Source organism: Euprymna scolopes, chromosome 17 (assembly GCF_053919585.1).
Source record: "Euprymna scolopes isolate OS-2025 chromosome 17, ASM5391958v1, whole genome shotgun sequence".
Classification (NCBI taxonomy): domain Eukaryota; kingdom Metazoa; phylum Mollusca; class Cephalopoda; order Sepiida; family Sepiolidae; genus Euprymna; species Euprymna scolopes.
Genome location: NC_136498.1, coordinates 78,385,987 through 78,407,666, shown reverse-complemented (window position 1 = coordinate 78,407,666; position 21,680 = coordinate 78,385,987). Strand labels below are relative to the sequence as shown.

The window sequence follows — 21,680 nt, the reverse complement described above, 5'->3', positions numbered from 1 at the left end:
CCATTCATAGCTTTGTTTAACGTCTGTACCACTGCAAATGGTTGTGATATTGAGCTAACTCTAGTCTGGGCACTTTGAACCTCAATAGCAGGGGGCCAGAACTAAGTTTGTCATCAAGATACACCATAAATCTACCAAATCGTAGCTTTCTCATTCCTCAGAAAGACTGAATTAGTGGGAACCTAGCATTTATTGATATGTAACATTACACTATGGACTTTGACTTTGCAATTCCTACAGCTATGTACCTTGAAGACGGACATAGTAATATGTGACAAGGAGGAGAAATAACAACCTTGGTAGAAGTTAGTATCTCCAATGATGCTGGGTTAAATAGGGCTAAGAGGGAAAAAATAACAAAATACCAAGAAATTGGAATCTTAGGAAGATCTCCATCATTCCAGTAATCATAAGAGCAACTGGATTCATGAAAAAGAATTTCAAAATATACCTGGCAAATATACCTGGTGAACTAATTGCAAAGGGACAGTTAGAATCTTTAAAAGACCTCTCGGTTGGAATATATGAGACAGCGGGTGAATGTTTGTGGCATCCAGTAGGATTTTTCATCCCCAGCTTTAAACAAATTGATAAGCAAATTAAAAAAAAAAACATGGCTATTGTAAACACGACCTCGAGTTACAAATGCAAGTTAATGACAGCTTAAAGACATTTTTTCTTATGCTGCTTTTTTTTTCTTCAAAAATTGAGATGTTAATATTAATCTTAACACATCTTAGAAAATAAAAATTTGATTTGAAAAAAATCAAAAATTCATAGAAAAAAGGAAAAAAATTTTAATATAAAAGATACCCACAAATGGCTTCCTGTTGAACTATAAACAAGTGGAAGTAAAATAAATTTAAAAAAAAACATCTTAAAGCAAAATTGAATTTCTTTTCTGCAATCGTTTTAGAGTGACTGCCATATCCAGATTTCTCTCCAGAAAAGAAAATTTTCTTTTCTGAAAGTCATTTGATGTTTTTGTTTGAATTTTCTTTTTTCTAAAGAATATTTCCAAGCAGTTGCGAGCCATCTTTGATTTGATCATCCAGTTCCAATCCAACTTGGATAATTTGTATAAATGTAGCAATTTGGAGAAAGAAAACCGAATTCAGTTTGTGAGAATGAAGGAAGAAAAAACGAAGCAGGTATTTTTTTCACAATTTCTATTTATTTTAAAATTCATTACAAACATTTAATTGTGTGTGTGTGTGTGTGTGTGTGTGTGTATATATATATATATATATCCCAACTATGAAGGGAAGACTTTTATAATTCATGATTAAAAATGTCTTTAAACTGGGTGAAGAGGAGAAGAGAAAAAAAGTGGGGAGTCAGCTGACCAGTTTCGCCCTGGCTTTCTCAAAGCTGTATTGAGGGATTATTTTTTTTTTTTTTTTGTTAAAAGTGGGAATACCCCTGATAAACCAGACAAGCAGATAAATTCCACCCCTACACAGTAGAGATCCCTAAATGCCAGAAAGCCTTCTACTCTTAGCTTGCCAGACTTTGGAATTCCCTTCCAGGTCCCTATTTCCTTGACTGTACTGACATGCAGAAGTTCAAGTATAATGTGAACAGACATCTTACTGCTAGGAAGTTAATTAATAAACCCATTGATTTCTTGTGAATAAAATAATAGTTTTATTGCAAAGCAAAAAAATCATAAGCAACATTGCAAATAAATTAGTTTTTGAGAAAAAAAATCTATGTAAATAAAATTAAATTAATTTTACATGCTTGTTTGAGCTTCTATCTGTGGTCCCCCTCCCCCCACTTGCTAAACTTTTACAAAAAAAAAAAAAACACTCGACCATCCACAACCACAATCAAGAGTTTCCCCCAACTCTCTATTTTTGCTTAAATCTGAACACAGCTTTCCTAGAACTGCTTGCCTGTAGAACAGTTCCATTGACCTACGTCCTCACCAACTTCAAGTTTAAAGTAAACAAGTTCTTGTTTAACCGTGTCTTTAAATAATAAAATTGTACCCAATCTACACCATTAATAATTACTACACTACCACATTACATTCATTAATCCCTATCCTCAAGTGAACTTTAGACCTTGATAAGTGGTGATTCCCTTGTAAAAAACAGAAAAATCCCTACATAGTATCCTTCAAATTATGTCCTCTATAACAAAGTCGCATTGTGCCTTGTTTGGGGTGAAAAGGCAATAAAAAAAAAATAATAAAGTTTCTTTAAATTCAAGATGATATCTCTAAAGTATGTGTATATGTTTATATATTTATATGTATAGGATTCACGCCTAAACTTATTAACTGATCATTATCAATTTTTGAATAATGCTGCTTGACGTAAAAGTGAATACTGGTTATTTATTTGTTTCCCACGAAACAAAATGTGACACATGGTCGGTTTAATGTGGGAGATAACCAGCTCCCCTCAAAAGGGGCATTCTGCAAAAATAAAATTGCCTTAGTATAGAAGGGTTTCCCCCTCCATTGACTAAGGACAATTAATTTTAATGCAGCATCTAAGCAGACACCACCCTTCAGTGAACAGCCCGGTACAAGTACCGGGTGCCGAATAAAAGTGAATACTGTGGGCTATATTTAGTTTAGGTTATGCAATGGGGTGAAAACCCTATAGGAAAATTTAGATACCTCTGATTTTTTAAAAATTTTAACAGTATAAGGCATCAATTAGTAGATATTCTCAATATTTTAGTTTTTATCATTTTGAAAGATTTTTAAAGCATATTAGAGGCACAAGCTCCCATTTGAAAATTAAAACATATCAAATTTGCATTAAATTGGAGCCATATTCATCAAATATCAATAAAGCAAGATTTCCTGAATTTCAGTTCCTTCTTAAGAATCGCTAAGCTTAAACCTTAAATTTGAGACATTTTCTCGAATCAGAATATGTGATTTTGATCAAATTTGTAATAATGATTTTAGCTAAAAGGTTTAATATCATATTTTTATTTTAATGTTTGTTAGGAAGCATAAAAGTGATTCACAACTTTATTCTGTTTATAGAATTAATTTCACTCTTTCTGGGATGAGTTTTCTATTTAATTCTAGTTTTATAAATCAAACAAATTCAAAATACTACATTTTCTCAACATAGAGGTTTATACTAACGATGAATTGATTGATGCTAACGATGAATTGGTTGATGCCAACGATGAACTGGTTGATGCCAACGATGAACCGGTTGATGCCAACGATGACTCGGTTGATGCCAACGATGACTCGGTTGATGCCAACGATGACTCGGTTGATGCCAACGATGACTCGGTTGATGCCAACGATGAACCGGTTGATGCCAACGATGAACCGGTTGATGCCAACGATGAATCTGTTGATGTCAACGATGAATCTGTTGATGTTGGTATGGTCATGTGGAATGTTTATCCTCCTGGATAAGACGCTAAAAAAAACATGGATGCCTTAAATTGCAGGAATGTTGGCTGGCCAGGGAAAACTTGGAAGCAAGTGATTAGATAAGATTACACAGAGTTGAACCTGGAAACTGCTGAACCGTGGAAACGAGAGAGTGAGCTTGTGTAATATCAGAAAATGTCTGATCCATGAACAAGAAAAAAGGTGGCATTGAATGAACAGAAGAGAAAAGGATGTTTTATTTTCTAATGATGAATTTATTTTAATATTTTTGCAATTATGAAATGAAGAGGGTTTTTTTTCTCATTAAAAGAAATGTGTTATACAGATCAAAAACTACACAGACTACAACATGGTCATCTTCAAATCCAATGTCAATAAATACTTGTTGTAAGCCACCTCGATAAGTAATCAAACTTTGTTCATTCCATTTATTATTTTCAATCCTCTCATAATATCCATCATCATTCAACTGACAACTCTTATCCTCAAGTGGTTTTTGACTTTGATAAATGCTGACTTTCATAAAGAAAAACAAAAAAAAAGGGGAAAACTTGAAATCCATTTTGCTAGAGTTAAATAACAGAATCTGCTTTGTAAATAAAATAAAAAAAAAAAAAATATTTTAATAATCTTGTTATTTAATCCTTAATCTTTAGTAATTAAAAAAATGAAAAAGCAAATCTAAAAAATATAATTTTTTTAAGGGGGGGGGCGTTTCTTTTCTTTTACCTTTTGTCTTAAAATTTTTTACTCGTTATGATTACTGCAAAAACAACTCTTCTTTTCTAGGGTCAGTGGGGTCTAAGTGCAAATGAAGAAGACACTGAAATGGCTCGACGTCATAATTTCTGTGAGAAAATTGCTTCAATAAAGGCAGAGTTTCTTGTGCTTGCTAATACTTATCAGGTAAACAATTTTGAGATTTGATTTTAACTGTTTTTCTTAAAAGTAAACCGGAAAACAAAATATTTACATCTACTTAATTTTGAAATCATGCGAGGTTTATAGTTTGCAATTGTGGAAATTAAATAATAATCCACATGTAGATGTGAGAATATCATGAGACAGAGTTGTTTGCTAACAAAGTGAACGTTCTAGCTGACATACAGGATGTTTGAAATGTATAATCCATTGAAACTTTATTATAAAAATCTAATATGTATAATGTGTAAGCCTGATGCTAGTGTTACTACATACACTAAGAAAAGCATTGAAATTAAATTTAAACAAAATTAAACAATTATTTTTATGGCACAAAATAAAACTCTAGACATCATGATTGGCAAGGGTTCTTTTGATTGCCAACATGAGCGATCTGGTTAACATCCTGCAAATGTTGGCTGTTCTTATTTCATGTAACAAAAAATAACAGACCAAATGCAAATAAATGTGATTAGCACAAACCAAAAATAGAAAGATCATGCTTCTGCAACAAGAGTCACAGGCAAGGAAAATCTAATCCAATTATTAAGAGAGTGTCATAACATACATGGATTTAACTAGATCAGTTGACACTGTGATTAAATGCCTTAAAAAATGTTGTGCAGCCTGTATTATTCAATGCAAACAAAAAGAATAAAGAAAAGAAAAAAAAATGGCGGCTACTTCTCTTTATATGCTTTTTTTTTTTTTTTTTTTTTTTACACAGTGATCACCACTTATCAAGGCCCGGAAGCCACTCAGGGATAAGGGTTATTGCAAGTACATTACATTAGTGTGGAGATTTGCTGAAGTGTTTACTTAAGGGGGCGGTTCATTAGGAATTTGTTAACATTGGACTTGAACATATCCAAGTTGTAGTCCGGAGGGAAGCAGGCAGACGGAACAGAGTTCCACAGGCGTGCAGTTCTAAGAAAGAAGCTTTGTTCATGGAATCCGCGTTTTGATTTAGGCACAGATATAGAGTGGGGGAAATTTTTCACAGTGGATTACGCTAGACGGGTGTTTTTCTTGAAAGATTGGCGAGGGGGGACCAGAGATTGGAGTTCAGACGAGCATCTGCCATGGAAATAACGATAAAACAAGGACAGGCTCGCAACGTCCCTTCTGTGGGAGAGAGGTTGCAGGGTAGAGAAGAGGGCATCCCCCACTAAACCACAAAGTCTATTTTGTACTCTGTCAAGGCAGGATAGGCTGTTTTTAGCAGCTCCTGCCCAGATATGGCAACAGTATTCCATCCTTGGACGTACTTGGCTTTTATATAGATAGAGAATTGCATCAGTAGTGAGATATCTTGTGGAGCGGTAGAAGGATCCCACCATCTTTCCAGCGACCTTGGCAACAGACTTGATGTACGTGTTCCATTTAAGATCAGGAGTAAAGGTCAAACCCAGAAGCTTGTCTAAACACTGAGCCTCACCCAGACGAGAGCCATCCATCACAATTGATGCCAGCTGGGGATCAGAGCGTTGATGATGCAAGGATAGGAGTTTGGTTTTGGATGCATTAAAGGAAACCAGCCACATCTTCCCCCACTGAACCACGCGCTCGAGATCAGAGGAGAGAGAATCAGAGAGAGCTTTGTCATTTACAGCCTTTGATGTGTTGCCGTAGATGGTCGTGTCATCAGCATAGATGTCAACGAATGATTTAAGTATGTGTTTAGGGAGGTCATTGATGTAGATCAGGAAGAGAGTTGGGCCCAGGATTGACCCCTGAGGGACTCCAGCATTTATATTGCAGGCCTCTGATTTTTGTCCATCTACCACTACTCTTATGAGCCTATCGGAGAGAAATGATTTAATGATTGAGAAAACATTTCCAATTATACCGTAGCTTGAAATCTTATGCCATACCTTGTCGAAGGCCTTTGATATGTCAAGAGCAATTGCCCTAGAAAGGAAGCCTTTGTAAAGAGATTCACTAATCCTGTGGGATATAACCGTCAGCACATCTGCGGTAGATCTTGCAGAGCGGAAACCATATTGTGTGTCACTAAGAAGGTTATTCCTGCTGAGGTGGTTAACTATTTCTCTATTTAATATGGATTCCAGCAACTTACTCATAACACACAGGAGAATTATTGGTCTGTACTGAGAGGGAGATGACTTATCACCTGAATTCTTAAATACAGGGCAAACTGATGAGGTCTTCCAGGGAGTCGGAAAGCACTTCTCCTTAAGGCAGCGCTTAAATAGTTTCGTAAGTATGGGAGCAAGTTCTGGTTGAAGCTTTTTTAACACTATAATTGGGATGCCATCAGGGCCAGTTGCTTTACTGGAATCTAGGTTTTTTATTAGCTTGGCAACCTCATGCACGGATATTTGTATGTTACCTAGCGTGTTCTGTGTTATACAAGGAAATATGGGGAGTTGATGGCCTTCATCGCATAGGGTAGAATTAGCTGCAAAGTTCTTTGCAAATAGTTTGGCCTTGTCTGACGCTGACGAGATGACCTCTGGTCCATTGATAATGGTTGGGATAGAACGCACACTTCTGTTCAGGATCCTATTTGTTATTTGCCAAAACTGGTGGGATCCAAGCTGCTGATCAGCTACCTTGGATTTAACAGACTGGGCATATAGCTCTCTTGCATTTTTTATTACTCTTTTACAGTGGTTGCTGGCAGACCTGAAAGCAGCTTTAGTCTCAGTGCATCTATTACGTTGGTAGTTATGGAAAAAGTGATTTCTGTGCGCGATAGCAGCAGCACATTCTGGGGAGAACCATGGCTGGCTGTTAGGTTTTTGTTGGAATTTTTTAGATGGTATGAATTGGTCTATGCCTACAATTAACCATTCGGTCAGATCTGATACTATAGAGGACACTTCCTTTTACGTCTGGGGGCTTTTTACATTTCATTTTTATCGTAACTGATACGACGAAGTGGTCAGAGGATCCTAGAGGAGAATGAACGGAACATGAACATAGCTCAGGAGAAGTTGTGAGAAAAAGGTCTAAGAGGCTTGCATATTGACCGGGTGTATCGGGCACACGGGTGGGTTTGCGAACAATCTGAGTGAGGTCATAAGCAATGGCAAAATCATGACAAAACCTCCCCTCATCATCTGTCTTATTTGAATGGGTCAGCCATTCCACGTTATGGACGTTGAAGTCACCACAGATGTGGATGTTAGCCGAGGGATGTGAAGACAGTATGTGGTCTATTTTCTCAGATATGCTCTTAAAGATAGTAACTCCGCTGTTGTGGGGCCTATAGAGGGCAAATATAAATGCAGTGGTGTTAACAAGTGCAACCCTGAAGCACATATAGGGTAAATTAGGATCTTCTCTAGAGATATCCCTGCCACACAGGAAGCCATCCTTAATGTAGGCACATATTCCATGCCCATGGCGATCTTGGGGGTCAGATTTAGCTGTTAAATTTGAGTATCCGTTAATAATGAACTCATCTAGGGAAGTGGTCGGCCCTATTCCAGTTTCACTTAGAAATAATATGTCCGGTTTCGTCTCCTGTAATTGGGTTTCAACCTCTGGAAGGTTGGAACGTAAACCCCTGATGTTGGAGAAGGAGACCTGGTAGTAGGGGTCTACGTTGGAAGATGGGGTTCTAGGTTTAATCGAATTTTCTCATATGCAAATGAGATGTTCGGTCTTCACTGGAATTTGATTATTATATCATATTTTATATGAATAGATAGTTATTTGAATAGTTTTGATAACTTGATAATCAACCCTTGTGTTGTACTTATTTACTGTGATGAAGACTAATACGGTAAGATCATTGGAAACAATAAGTGATTATTGAATAAAATTGATAACTGATTAAATGCCTTCAAAATTTGAAACAAGCTGGTTTTTTCAGCAGCTTGTCGTGTCCGGTGCAAACAAAAAGAATAAAAAAAAAGAAAAAAAAATGGCTGCTGCTTCTCTTTACATGCTGACAATCTTGTCACCTCATATGCAAATGAGATGCTTCTGGTTTAAATGAAAAGCCTAATTTTTTAGTCTATTAGTAAAACGGTTTTTTAAAATATTTTTAATTTATTAGTAAAACTTTTTGTAAATATTTTTTAGTTTATTAGTAAAACTTTTTGTAAATATTTTTTAGTTTATTAGTAAAACTTTAAAAAAATATTTTCTAATCTCTTAATAAAACTTTAAAAAAATATTTTTTTATTTGTAAGTTTTTTTGTTTTTATTTTTATTTGTTTTTGTTCCATTTACTTATACATTTTGCTTAGTAAAAGTTTGGAAATAAAATTATATATTTTTCATGTTTTTTCTCCAAACTTTACAAAACAAAAACTTATTTTTTGTTAATTAAAAATGTGCATATAACAAAACTAGCTTGATAGTAGAATGATGTATTTTTTTATTAGTAAAACTTTTTGTAAATAAAGCCTTTTTCAATAATCAAAAATATATGAAATCAAAATTATAAATGTATTGTTTGTTTATGATTTAATCAGAAATACAAAACTTTGGTGTCAAAACAAAAATGTGTCCTTTTTGGCATTGTTCAGTTTGAGGTGCCTCAGGTACAGTTAATCTAAAAAAATATAAATTTAATGTGTAATTATCAAAGTTACATTAATACAAGAAACACACCCACACATGAATTTCTTTTATTTGACTAATATGGAGATAAATCTGTTTTTTATTACTTTACCTTTGAAATATGTGTAGATCTTACTTAATAAAATGAAAGAGAAGGAAATATGCTTATGCATATTTGCATAATAATTAAATAATTATATCTAAGTGAAACACATAATAGTATAATAAATACTGGTAAAATATTATGACAATAATTTAATAATATCAAACATAAATGCATTTTTACAATAATATCAAACATAAATGCATTTTTACAATAATTTAATAATATCAAACATAAATGCATTTTTACAATAATATCAAACATAAATGCATTTTTACAATAATATCAAACATAAATGCATTTTTACAATAATTTAATAATATCAAACATAAATGCATTTTTACAATAATATCAAACATAAATGCATTTTTACAATAATTTAAGAGCCTCTGTCCTACTACTTTCAGCTTTGGCCATAACATGCTTCCACTGAGTGAATGTACATATTCTTTTTTCTGAAGATACTTCGAAAATTGAAAGAACATAACATCTCAATATCATCCTAGTTCGGCACATTTTATTGCTAAATAAATAAGTTATAATTGAAAATTATTGAAATCTTTCAATATTGATATTTTTTTTTTAACCTTTTCTCATATTCAACAGTGCTTTTCTTCAAAACTACATTGTCATAATCTTCAAACTACAACAGACTTCTGTCTCTCTCCTCTCTCATACATATATATATATATATATATATATATATATATATATATATAAGAGAAAGAAAATTAAAAGTGTAAGTTGAAATTTACAATCAAAATTTACTGTTCGGCTGAATATTCCAAAAAACAATTTACAAAGTCCTTATTCCGCGGAGTTTCAAAGAATGCTATGCATGCTATTCTTCTCATCAGAGGACAGAAAGAAATAATTTGCTGATTTCTTTCTGCCCTCTGATGAGAACAATAGCATAGTTTGAAACTCTGTGAAATAAGGACTTTGTAAATTATTTTTTGGGAGTATTCAGTCAAACAATAAATTTTGATTGTAAATTTCAACTTTCAGTTTTAATTTTCTTTCTCTTATAATAAGCTCTACTCTATATTGTGTATTGAGGTTTTTTTTTTTTTTGGTTGGGATTAAATTAATCTATATATAAACACTGGTATTTATATTAGATTGAAGTTTACCATTGCGTATATCAGGTAAACACTACATCCTTTTGATTTCATTACTTCGATATATATATATATGTGTTTGTGTGTATGTATGTGTGTGTTGGGGTGGAGAGGGCTCCCGTAAGCCGTGGTGAAGGCAACCTTCCTAGGAGAAGCAAATCTCTGATTTAAAAAACCATAAAGCGGGAGACCAGTATCTACATTAAGCTGGTCTGCAGTTTAACTTGTTGCTGGCTATCTTGCTCTTGCTTGTTGCTGGATCTCAACATTTTGAACCGAGAGAGAGACTTAGCTGCCGTACAAAGCTAAGACTCTGTAACATCATCTGTGTATAGATACTCCCTCAGGCATTTGTCCATTAAAATGGTCCTGTGGTGATGGAAGTCATTTTTGGGCTCATGGACTTTAAGTGTCTGAGGGAGTGGCACTCGTCTGACAAGACGTTGCAATCATCATATATATGTATATATATATATGTTTTATTTTATTTTATTTATTTATTTTTTCTACTTTCTTTTCAGAACATGGTACAAATGTTTTTGAATTTGCTTGACATCAGTAAGTTTATGGGCCATAAGTTACAGTATCTTTGTTATCGTTTAGATTTTAACGAACATTACAAAAAACTCTCTTCGGGCAAAGCCATTTATGAACAGCACATTTCAGGTGTTTCACATCTTTCCAAAGGAAGTTCCATGGATTCCAAAAAGCCTATCTTAATTAATGGTGTTGGAAAGTGACAAAAACTGATGCCTTCTTTAGCCACAAACTTCTTGAAATGATACTGATTGATTTATTTATTTACTCGTTTATTAAAAAACAATAAAATTTACTGACATTGAAATTTGCAATTATGTTTTATTTGAGTTGCTAAATTTTTTTAGATGATGATTGATTATTCGTATTATGCAAACGACTGTTCTTATCTTGAGTGTTATTCTCACAGCATTTCAATCATGTAACCTCGACCTTCTTCAGGTGTACCTTGTTAAATTTGGAGAATCTGCAGCAGAATTTTGAATGGAACCTTTTAGTTAATCTGCGGGGGTAGCATTTTTTCATTCCAACATAAATAATTCGCAATTGTATTTTCATTGTTACCCACACCAAGAACTGAACCTTCAACCTCCAGAAGAGTGTAACTTACAACTGAATTTTATTAAATACTCTATTCATTGTGCCTTGAAATTAACAATCAAGATGAGAACAATAGCTTGAAAAATCCAAATAATGTTTTATTTGTTTTTTGTTAAGAAACATTGTGATATTGTTTATCCATAATTTGTCGTATTCACCAGACATTTGTCACCCTAACATAATGTCTCCTTTTTCTCAAATGATATTTAAAAAAAAGGAAGAAAAAAAATCTTAATAGTTTAAATGTCTTTATAGTTAAGACTAATAAAGGCTATTGCTATATTTATAAAGTTAGGTATGTGTATTTTTAATGTAGCCCCCTTTCGGTGAGGCCCTTTATGAGAAATAATACAAATCTAAGCCATAAGTACAAATTGTAGCATCCCTCTGCCTGTTCTACAAGTATTTCAATGGTGAATGCTCTGACGAACTACAAGCACTTGTGCCCCCTCGACGTAAGTACCCCTGACAAGCAGCAAAATCCCACGCCTTCACAGTTGAGATCCCTAGATGTAAGAGAGCCTTCTACTTCAGTAGTTTCTTCCCCAGAACTGCTGGACTTTGGAATTCCCTTCCGAGTTCCTGCTTCCCCAACTGTACTGACATGCAGAAGTTCAAGTATAAAGTGAACCGACATCTTGCTGCCCAACTCCCCACATAGTACCTCTGTAGCTTATGTCCTGATAGTAGCCCCCTACAGCAAAGTGGCAATGTGCCTTGTTTGGGGTGAAATTGCAATAAAAAAAACAAATTATGATGCCTGACTATGGTTGCATGCCTGCTTGGTATAAATAGGATTTATTTCTCATCACGTGTAAGCATTGGAATTAGCGTCTTTGGTTGGAATGTTCGAAATTGGAGTTAAAGATGAATTTTGTTCTGGGGTTCAAATTGTGTGACTGGTTTAAACAGTTATCACGGATGATTTCACAAGGATGAAACGCATACATATGTAAATAATTAGGTATTGAGATGATTAATTAGGAATTGGAAAAATCGGAACTTTGTATTAGTATCGGGAAAATTTGAGCCTAATTTCTTATTTCAAAACGATTCTTTTCAACTTAAACTTAATTTTCTATTGCTCATACTAATATTGTTTTTAAACTATCAGTAAGTTTAAAATCTTTCGATCGTAATAACATGGAAATAGGATATAAATTTTCATAAAAAACAAAAAAAGTGAGACTTTGTCTGAATTCACTACGTAATAATAAAGAATGCAATTGAGTTGCAAGCTTGCAAAAAATGTTTAAAAATTAAATAAAACATTTTTGCTAAGGAAAATACTGTTAAATATCATTGATAATTAAATTAAAAGTAAAATATAAAAAAGTGTTTTTAAATATTATTTTATGCTTTTCGGCTTTTGTCCAGGGTTTGTACAAACTTGAAAAATCCTTGAATTTTGATTTTTTTTTTTTTTTTTTTGCCTTGAAAAGGCCTTATTTCTATTATTACCTTGAAAAATCCTGGACAAGACAGCAGCCATCTTGGTTATAAATTAAAAGCTGTAAAAAGAGTTAAATATTTGAGATGAAATAAAAAGCATTGAAAACTACTTATGATGCAAGTATGTTGCAACGTAACTATTGTTGGCCATTGTAATATTTGTATATTTGAGTTTTGACCACTTTTTCAAATTGCTGTAGATTGTAAAACAAACCCTAAATTTTATTTTGAAAACTTGAATTTTGTCTGGAGAAGATTTTCAAAAACTTTGAAGCACCTTGAAAAGTTCTTGAAAATGGACATTGAAAACCTGTATGAACCCTGTTTTCTTTGTTATACGGTTAGATGTTGTCCCTCAGCCAGAATTGGCAAACCTTACAAGGGATGGCCAAAAAGTGTGAAAAAAAACTTGAGACATTTTCAAACGATCGGTCTTGAGTTGAATTAGGTATAAATTGTGAAATTAAAAGATATCCACGCGTGTGTGTGAGAACACACTTTGTATCTGTTATTTGGTTTTGATTTCTTATGTCTGGTTGTAATTTCTTAGTATATAAGATTAAAATGGAGATAACATGTTAACACACGTTTACACATGTGTTAACATGCAGACATTCGGAACCCAGTACGTAAACTCCATTGCAAAGGAGACCAAGACAAAAAACTCAACTCGCTTTTTTCCATTGAAATAACATTTATTTCTGGGTACTTTCATGAATAAAACCTGATCTTCGGTTTGCGCACACGCTCTTTTTTTAGATAAAAATCATATTTAATGCTAACTATTTCTCAAACAACTGCAGCCCACACACCAAACTATGATCTAATTTATAAAACTCACTATGTCTGTCTAACTCTATATTTTCAAACTCTATCTCTTTCGAAACTAAAAGTCACAGAACGGCGCTAGGAGCCTCGAATGATCAGATTTTTTATGGCCTGTTCTTTTATGGGTCTTTAGACAGTTAAAATAATTTTTAAGAGGTCAAAATTGAAAGAATCGTTATTCATCTTGTACATTCATCTTAGTTTATTTTTAATCAGTTCATATGCGTCTCACATTAGTACAGTGGTAATGTTACCAGGTTTGAATGCTTCAGTTGTTTTCGGTTTTGTTTCTGGCTGATGGTACCCAAATACTTTTTTTTTTTTTTACTTTTGAAATCACGACTATGATAATATATACAAAATCTGGATAAATTAAAATGTCATATTTAAGCATATTTTACGACCGGGCAAATGATAGAACTTGAATAGCCGACTTTCCTATCTTTGATGTTTATAAAGAAAACAATAGAATGCAACAGATCAAAATAAGCGAGTTCATCACATTTTTAATCTTTCCGTTTTGTTTTTTTTGCCTTCCAATATCCATGGTTGAACTAATGATGTGGTGATTCTAAGTTTTCTTAACTCTGATACAATTACTGATTTTGTTTTAAATTCTGATTATAAAATCAAAGAAAATTTTTTTTTTGTTAAATAACAGTGAATGCTTATTTAGTTTGAAAATTAAATATGCTTTTTTTTATATTAATTTGACAAACTTGAAGTTTTCCCTTAATATATTATTGCCAAGATTTTGGATAAACTCATGAGATTTGCATCTTTGTTCTTCATTCATTCACTCCTGCCATTTTTACCTAATTTTGTGATTTTTGTTTTAGATGAATATAAATTTTAGTTTTACTGGTAAAACAGTAGAAAATTAAGTTTGAAACAAAAAAAAAAAAAAAAAAAAAAGAAAATTAAAAGACTTGTTTTTAGAATCATAAAAATCCTATTCTTCCGATTCCAATACCCACCAAAATTCTAATTTCTTTTTTGTTAGTCATCCAAACACTAGTCTAAACATTGAAGCCAGAATCCAAGTGCAATAATGAAGTCTTATTAGAACTTTTTACATCTTAAAAATAGTGTTTGAAATAATAATTAGTACAAATGTGCTGCGTAGCATGTTTTGCGGGTGCATACAAATGGCAGACATTGCAGTTGTTAGATGCTTGGCTAAAGGAAGGGGACACAGCTTAAAATACCCCTGGTCAGAGACCACCCAAAAAGATATTTTCTTAGAAGAAAATAAGACCCTCACTGAATGGAAAGAGTCTTGTTGGGATCGGTCCTTGTGTTACAGGAAAAAAAGGCTGTCCCCTTTTCCTCTAAGTAAGAAGAACTTTAGATAAATGGAAAATGAGATTAGGATAAGCCGAGACTCGAACTTTGTGAGCAAGGTTCAAAGATAGCTTCAGAAAATGGAATGTTAGAATTTGGCTATTGTTAAATTTCATATAAAATAGTTTAGATATTTTTTGTTTGTAAAAAGAATTGAATTGTTCATTCTTTTATGGAAATTGAATTTAAAAAGGTCAGCTAAAAAAAATAATGAACAATACAATTTAAAAATATTGAAAAATAGGTTAGTGAGAATTCTTTGTCTGCAGAAGTGTGTTTTGGGAACATGTACCGAGCCACGTATATTTAAGCCACGTGAGTCGATCACGTTTACAGCTATACATATGATGTCATAGCAGAAAGGGAATTTCTCAATATAGGAGCTAGGATTAGCAGATTAGGAGTCAGTCGAAGAGACAGGTTCGAGCAGTCAGCAGAGTTGGTCGGAAAGAACTGACATGGTCAAAGGAGGGTCCCTTCAGAGGCGAAGGGGTAGAAGTTTAACTATGTAGAACCAACGTGAATTCCTGACATAATCATCATTTCGACCGGTCAAAATGGAATAAAGAACATCATCGATTTTTGTAACTGTTGTCTTCGTGTCCTCATTCAACAATTGAAGGTAAATGTGTAATCATCTTTAATGAACTTTGTATAAAACCCTTCCAAGCAATGTGTCCCCTCTTCCCTTCCAAGTAATGATTCTTCCCTCCTGTGAGCTGATCACCCTCTCTCCTCGCTAATGTTATAAGAATCCACAGAACAGTAAAATGTATAAATGTCTTCTCTCTCTCTCCTTCATCACCATCGTATATATGTACCCATCGTCTTAAATATGACCCCAGCTACACAACATTTGTAAGCAAAACAATGTTCAGGGTTATCTACAGATAATGGAGACAGTCATCTGGTGGATGTCTCAAGTGATCAACCTCTGAGTGGTTGAACAATGACTGCCAACAACAAAAGCCAGTCAGAAATGAAGCGACCCAAGAGTCAAAGAAGGAGTTAAACGTTTGAAACGGGCAGTTGGTTTTAGCAAGAGCTACCAGGCAGTCGAGCGATATATATATATATATATATATATATAAGTATTAAAATAAATATTTAAAAAGTATTAAAAAACTAAATTTAAAAAAATACCTTTTAAATATTTTCACGTGCATAAAATTTTATCCATTCTGGGTCGACTCTTCATCAATCATCAAAATAAGATTGAACTCACAACCGCACTATCAGCAGTCCAGTGTCTTACCAATGAACTACGGACTTTGTCAGACTTTATACACAATTTTTATCACTTTAAATGTAAGGTCTTTATTTTTAGTGATATATAAGCGGTTTTGAACAGTTACTATTATTTCTATATTAGTTCAAATGTACTGAACTAAAAAAGAAATTTTTTTCACAAGTACTCAATACATATGTAGAGCTATTATATGTTAAATTATATAAACCTAAAAAAATGCAACACAAATTAATCCACGTTTCAATCGTCGCCTCAAGGAGTATCATTGAAATTATAGATCAATGCGCATTTTTTCTGATGCTTATATAATTTAACATGTACACATATATATCTGTTTGCCTAAGCTGTATCTGCCCAGAGGAGCAGGAAGTATGAGTCACTAAGAAACTGACCATCAGCATCGTTTGTGAGCACCGGGCAATATCTAATGAATTCCTAAAATCCAAATCTCAAAATGGTACATCAACATATTGAAACATGAGCCGAATAACCTCCATTATCAAAATGATCAAACATCTCTGACAAGACTGTCTTACAAATAAGACAATCAAAAAAACAAATCTATGGAAATAGCCCAAAAGAGTCACCAAAAATACATTGCAAAAAGCTGTAAAAATGAGCCAACAGTGTGCCAATGGGCGAATTCACTCAGAACTACAGTAGAACCCCAGGATATGTTTTTTTCAGGTTACAATGTGGAATACAATGTTTTTCCGGACCTGATTACAGTATTTTCCCTGCCTTACAGTGTTATTTATAATGTTATTTGATTATATACTGTACTGTATTTTGTTACTGAGTTTTAATATGCAGTGTAAAATTTTGCTTAGACCCTGCCAATACAGTGATTTCACCAACCCTGGAACGGATTAATGCTGTATCCCGGGGTTCTACTATATATAGGAAAAGAAAGTTCTATAGACTGGCTAAATATACAATCATAATGACTCTCCAAGATCAAGGTTTAATAATCAATGCTTTTAAAAAGATGAGTGGTCTTGGCAATGACAAGTGCAGGTTCTGCTACACAGAAGTAGAGAGTGTGAGTCACCTGACATCCAACTGTCAGAGTCTGCTGGGGGACGGCTACTATATGATGCGACACAATGGAGTGTGTAAATATCCCCACTGGACGATCTGTAAAAAGTTGAATATCGAACATGTTTACCAGAAAGAACAGTTGGAAATAAGTGATACACCATCCACTATGACTATGCAATTCATACAGTTATGTACCTTGAAAACAGATCTATTAAACTTGATATTAGTAGTATGAGACAAAAAGGAGAAAGAAGCAACCTTAGTAGAAGTTAGTGTCTCCAATAGTGCTGGGTTAAACAGAGCTGAGAAGGAAAAGATAACGAAAAAACAAGGTTTTATGTACGACATGAAAAGAAACTGGAATCTTAGGAAGATCTCTATCATAGGAGCAACTGGTGTCATGAAAAAGAATTTCAAAAACTACCTGATAAATATACCTGGTGAGCCAAGTGCAAGATAGATTAAAACAGTTGCAATTAAAAGGATGGTTAGAATCTTAAAAAGATCTCTCAATTGGAATACACGAGATAGCGGGTGAATGCCCCATCCCCAGCTTGAATAAACTGATAAGAAAATTGAAAATTATAATGCAAGAAAAAAGAAACCTGCTACTATTAATCTAGCTGTATTCTTTTTGAATATCATCGACATTATAAATCTTTCCTGTCTGTTTAAATGTATGTATGTTTGCCTAAAACTTGACAGGCGATGGATTTTCACAAGATCAGTATCATTTTGAAGCTCGACCCTTTGGACGACAAATATCGAAAAATTGGCCAAAAACATTAATTCCTTCACCCTCTACTGGGCACTTTTCAACAAAGAGAGTCACTTTTTTTTCGCCGATATTTTGGAAAGTCATCCCCTCTTTTCAATTGACTGGCCTTAATTTAAACCTTCACCACTTCTGGTTTTGTGATGGACGCAATGACAAAGACATCACATTAATTTTTTCACATTCTTTTCCTCCTTCATGTAACGGTTTCGAGCCTGCCTACCTACTACCACTTTTTTTTTTTTTTTTTTTTTTGCTCAACACATCATCCAAACACGTGGGCAACGCTGGGTACCCAGGCTAGTCTAATATAATTAAAAAAAAAATACTTTTTTTATTTCAATTGTTTATCTGAAAATTACATTTTAAGAAAAATTTTTATAATTTTTTATTAATTCATTTTAATTATTGTTAATATAAAAACTATTACATACATATAAACTTACAAATGAATAACATTAAACATTAAGTTATTATTAACCGTTTAAAAAATAGTTATACAAAGTAGGCATATTAATAGCTGTGTTTGGGTCTTTGCGCTTTCTCTCTCTCTCTCTCTCTCTCTAATATATATATAATGAAATAAGAATTACAGTTAAGTTTACCATAATAATCTAAGATGGCAAAACTAAAGTATATTATAAATATTGAAGAGTTAATATTTATAAAGTAATCTCAGCCAGATGTAAAAGCTCGATAAAACCAAATAGGAAATAGAGCTTATAATAAGAACAAGTAGTTAATAAAACATGTTAAAAAACACGTTGAAACACACACACACATACATATATTTATATATATATATATATATATATATTAATAGTATAAATATAAAAACAATGCAACTACTCTTCAGATTTTTTCAAATTGAAGTAACCCTGCCCGAATTCTTTTTTTTTTTTTTCTTCTTAACGTTAATGAGTTCTTATTCTTTTGATTAGTCAGGGCAGAAAATATTAAAAAATTGACATGATAATTATATGATTATTTCTGCACTATGAAACAGGTGCTGTCGAGAATTGAACATTTTAATATGCTGAAAAAAAAAAAACGGTAAGATGAAAACATTTTGAAATTTGGAATATAAACTTTTTATCATACATATCTATTATATAAAAGGAACTTTGTCGGTGAATATATCTGAGTTCGTTCCCTATGGACTCAAAAACGGCTAAGCCGATTTTTATGAAATTTCACACAAAGATATTTTATGTGCCCGGCAGTGTTCTTAGAAAGGTTTTGTATCAGAATGTTTTCATTAAGTATCAATAATCGAAATAATCCAATGAAAGAAGGAACAGATAATTTTGACCAAAGTTAACACCTTACAGAGCTTAACATCACAAGTGAATTTGAGAAGTTTTATTTCCACACAAGCCAAAAGGCCCGACATAGAAAAATCAACATCAGGTTCTTTGATATGACAGAGATGCATTTGAAATAAATATTTCTGTTTGGATCACAATTGAAGCATGATACTTGACTTTTGCATTTTAAACTTTAATTCAAGTCATTGTATATATAAAATAATTTTATAAAATCAACAGTAGGTTCTCCACAATGCAATGCAAACTACAATGTAGTGTGGACTAAGTCAGTGCGGAGAGGCACTTGAAGCCTTTTCCTGGTGCACCACGATGGGCTTCAAACGAGCAGGCAATTGATTTGATTGAAAAATAGGCATTTTTACTGATTTTGATAACAATAAAAATATGGAGTTGTGAAACATTAATTGATCATCATTCGAACCCAGACAATGTTGGGTCTCTCTGCTAGTATTTCCAAAGACTGTGTTTGAATAACAGTGAACCATTTTGATGATAATATAGATGTGATAAATAAAAAAATAAACTTTCATATTTATTCATTTACATATTTTTTTTAAACGCGTTCTATATTATATAAACGAAGATGAAACAGAAAAATACACAAACAAAAATTGAGATTCAACACTTGATTTCTGACTAACTATTCAACCATTAAGTCAAGTGGTAAGATGGTGCACACGTTCAAATCCCAACTGAGTCTACGAGGGGCGTGCAATAAGTAATGCAATAAGTAATGCAATAAGTAATGCAATAAGTAATGCAATAAGTAATGCTCCTGACCCACTTCTAGTTGTCTGATCTAACTGAAATTTTGCATGTGCAATGATTTATATCTCTACAGGTTATGTGGCAAATTATAGCTCTGAACTAATTGTGGTTTCTGTTTTACAGGTTTTTTAACTGAGTCAGGTGTGAAATGGAGCCTGTTGAATGTCGAGCAGTGATCCGGTTTTTGTATTTGAAAGGACGCACACCACAAGAGACTTTTGATGAAATGAAAGAAACTTATGGTGATAATTTCCCATCATATGACCTTGTTAAACGCTGGCATCGGGAATTCAAACATGGCCGGAAGTCTGTGGAAACAGCTCCCAGACCTGTTTGCCCCACTTCTGCCATTGATGAGGCATCTGTCTGTCAAGTTGAGGCTGCCATTTTGGGAGATCGGCGCATAATTATTCGCCAAATAGCCCAAGATGTCAAGATTAGTACAGGGTCTGTGGAAACTATCATTCATGACCATTTGCATATTCATAAGGTGTCTGCCAGATGGATTCCCAGGTTGCTCACACTATTCCAGAAGCAAAAACGCGTTAAGTGCTCGAGGATAAATTTGGAGATGTGCCAAGAAGATGAGTCAAAGTTTTTCAAAAGACTGATTACACAGGATGAAACCTGGTTCCATCACTATGATCCAGAGACCAAAGCCCAGTCAATGCAGTGGAAACACTTGGACTCACCACCTCCAAAGAAGGCAAGGGTGCAGCCCTCCGCTGACAAGGTCATGCTCAGAGTCTTCTGGGACCAGGACGGAGTAGTGATGACAGATTTCCTGGCAAAGGGTACCACAATTACAGGAGCCTATTATGCTTCACTTTTGAGGAAATTAAGGGAAGCTATCAAAATCAAGAGGCGGGGCAAGATCAGCAAAGGTACCCTCCTCCTACAGGACAACGCTCTGGTTCACAACTCGCCAGATCAGAAGCACGGGTGTGTGGTTATAAAATCTTCCCCCATCAACTGACCTTGCACCCTCTGACTTTCACCTCTTCCCAGCCATGAAGTTGTTTTTGAACGGAAAGCATTTCCCAGATGATGCCGCCTTGATTTCTGAAGTCACGTTGTGGTTGGAGGACCAACCTGGGGTGTTCTACAAAAACGGTCTCCAGAGCTGCATCAAACGATGGGAGAAATGTATAACTCTGGGTGGTTCCTATGTAGAGAAAGACTAATAATTGTGCCAAGTTTCGTTGCTCTACTATTATGGGAAGTGGGTCAGGGGCATTACTTATTGCACACCCCTCGTATCTTCCTATATTTTAACCCCGTAGATAATTAGTTTCTGGTTATAACATCGAATGGCTATCTATTAAAAGATGTTTTCTCTAAAAATGTGGTTTAATTCATATATGCAGACATTGCTAACACGTGAAAATATTTATTGAAAAATAAACAGACAATTTTTTTTAAAGAAAATTTGTTGATTGTCCAGAATTCTGCCTATTTTAAAAAACAAAATCTTTATGATGTACGAACCCATGGTGGAATTAAAAAATTGTATCCCAAAAATCACATAAATTGATCAAGTTTTATTTTTATAAAGAAAATAATTTTTAGATAATTTAAAACAATCCATGGAAAATTGTAGGCATTATAAGGCTAATCTTGTAAGTTTGAATTATTGTAGAGTTATCTGTCCTTGCTTCAAAATAGTGATGTGAGACAGTTCCTTTTTGCTTACTC

The 21,680-nt window shown here is 33.7% G+C and overlaps 1 protein-coding gene across 1 annotated transcript in view; it reads left to right on the top strand.

Annotated features, from left to right (window-relative positions):
* The window catches only part of LOC145296816 (gamma-tubulin complex component 3 homolog), a 107,451-nt gene extending 96,544 nt beyond the window's left edge, over positions 1-10,907 (top strand). The window contains exons 24-26 of the mRNA XM_080142901.1: positions 1,011-1,151; positions 4,169-4,285; positions 10,585-10,907. Coding sequence (XP_079999027.1) covers positions 1,011-1,151; positions 4,169-4,285; positions 10,585-10,803 — 477 coding nt within the window. The 3' untranslated portion in view covers positions 10,804-10,907. The remainder of the gene's footprint in view (positions 1-1,010; positions 1,152-4,168; positions 4,286-10,584) is intronic.
* The last annotated feature ends 10,773 nt before the right edge of the window (positions 10,908-21,680 follow it).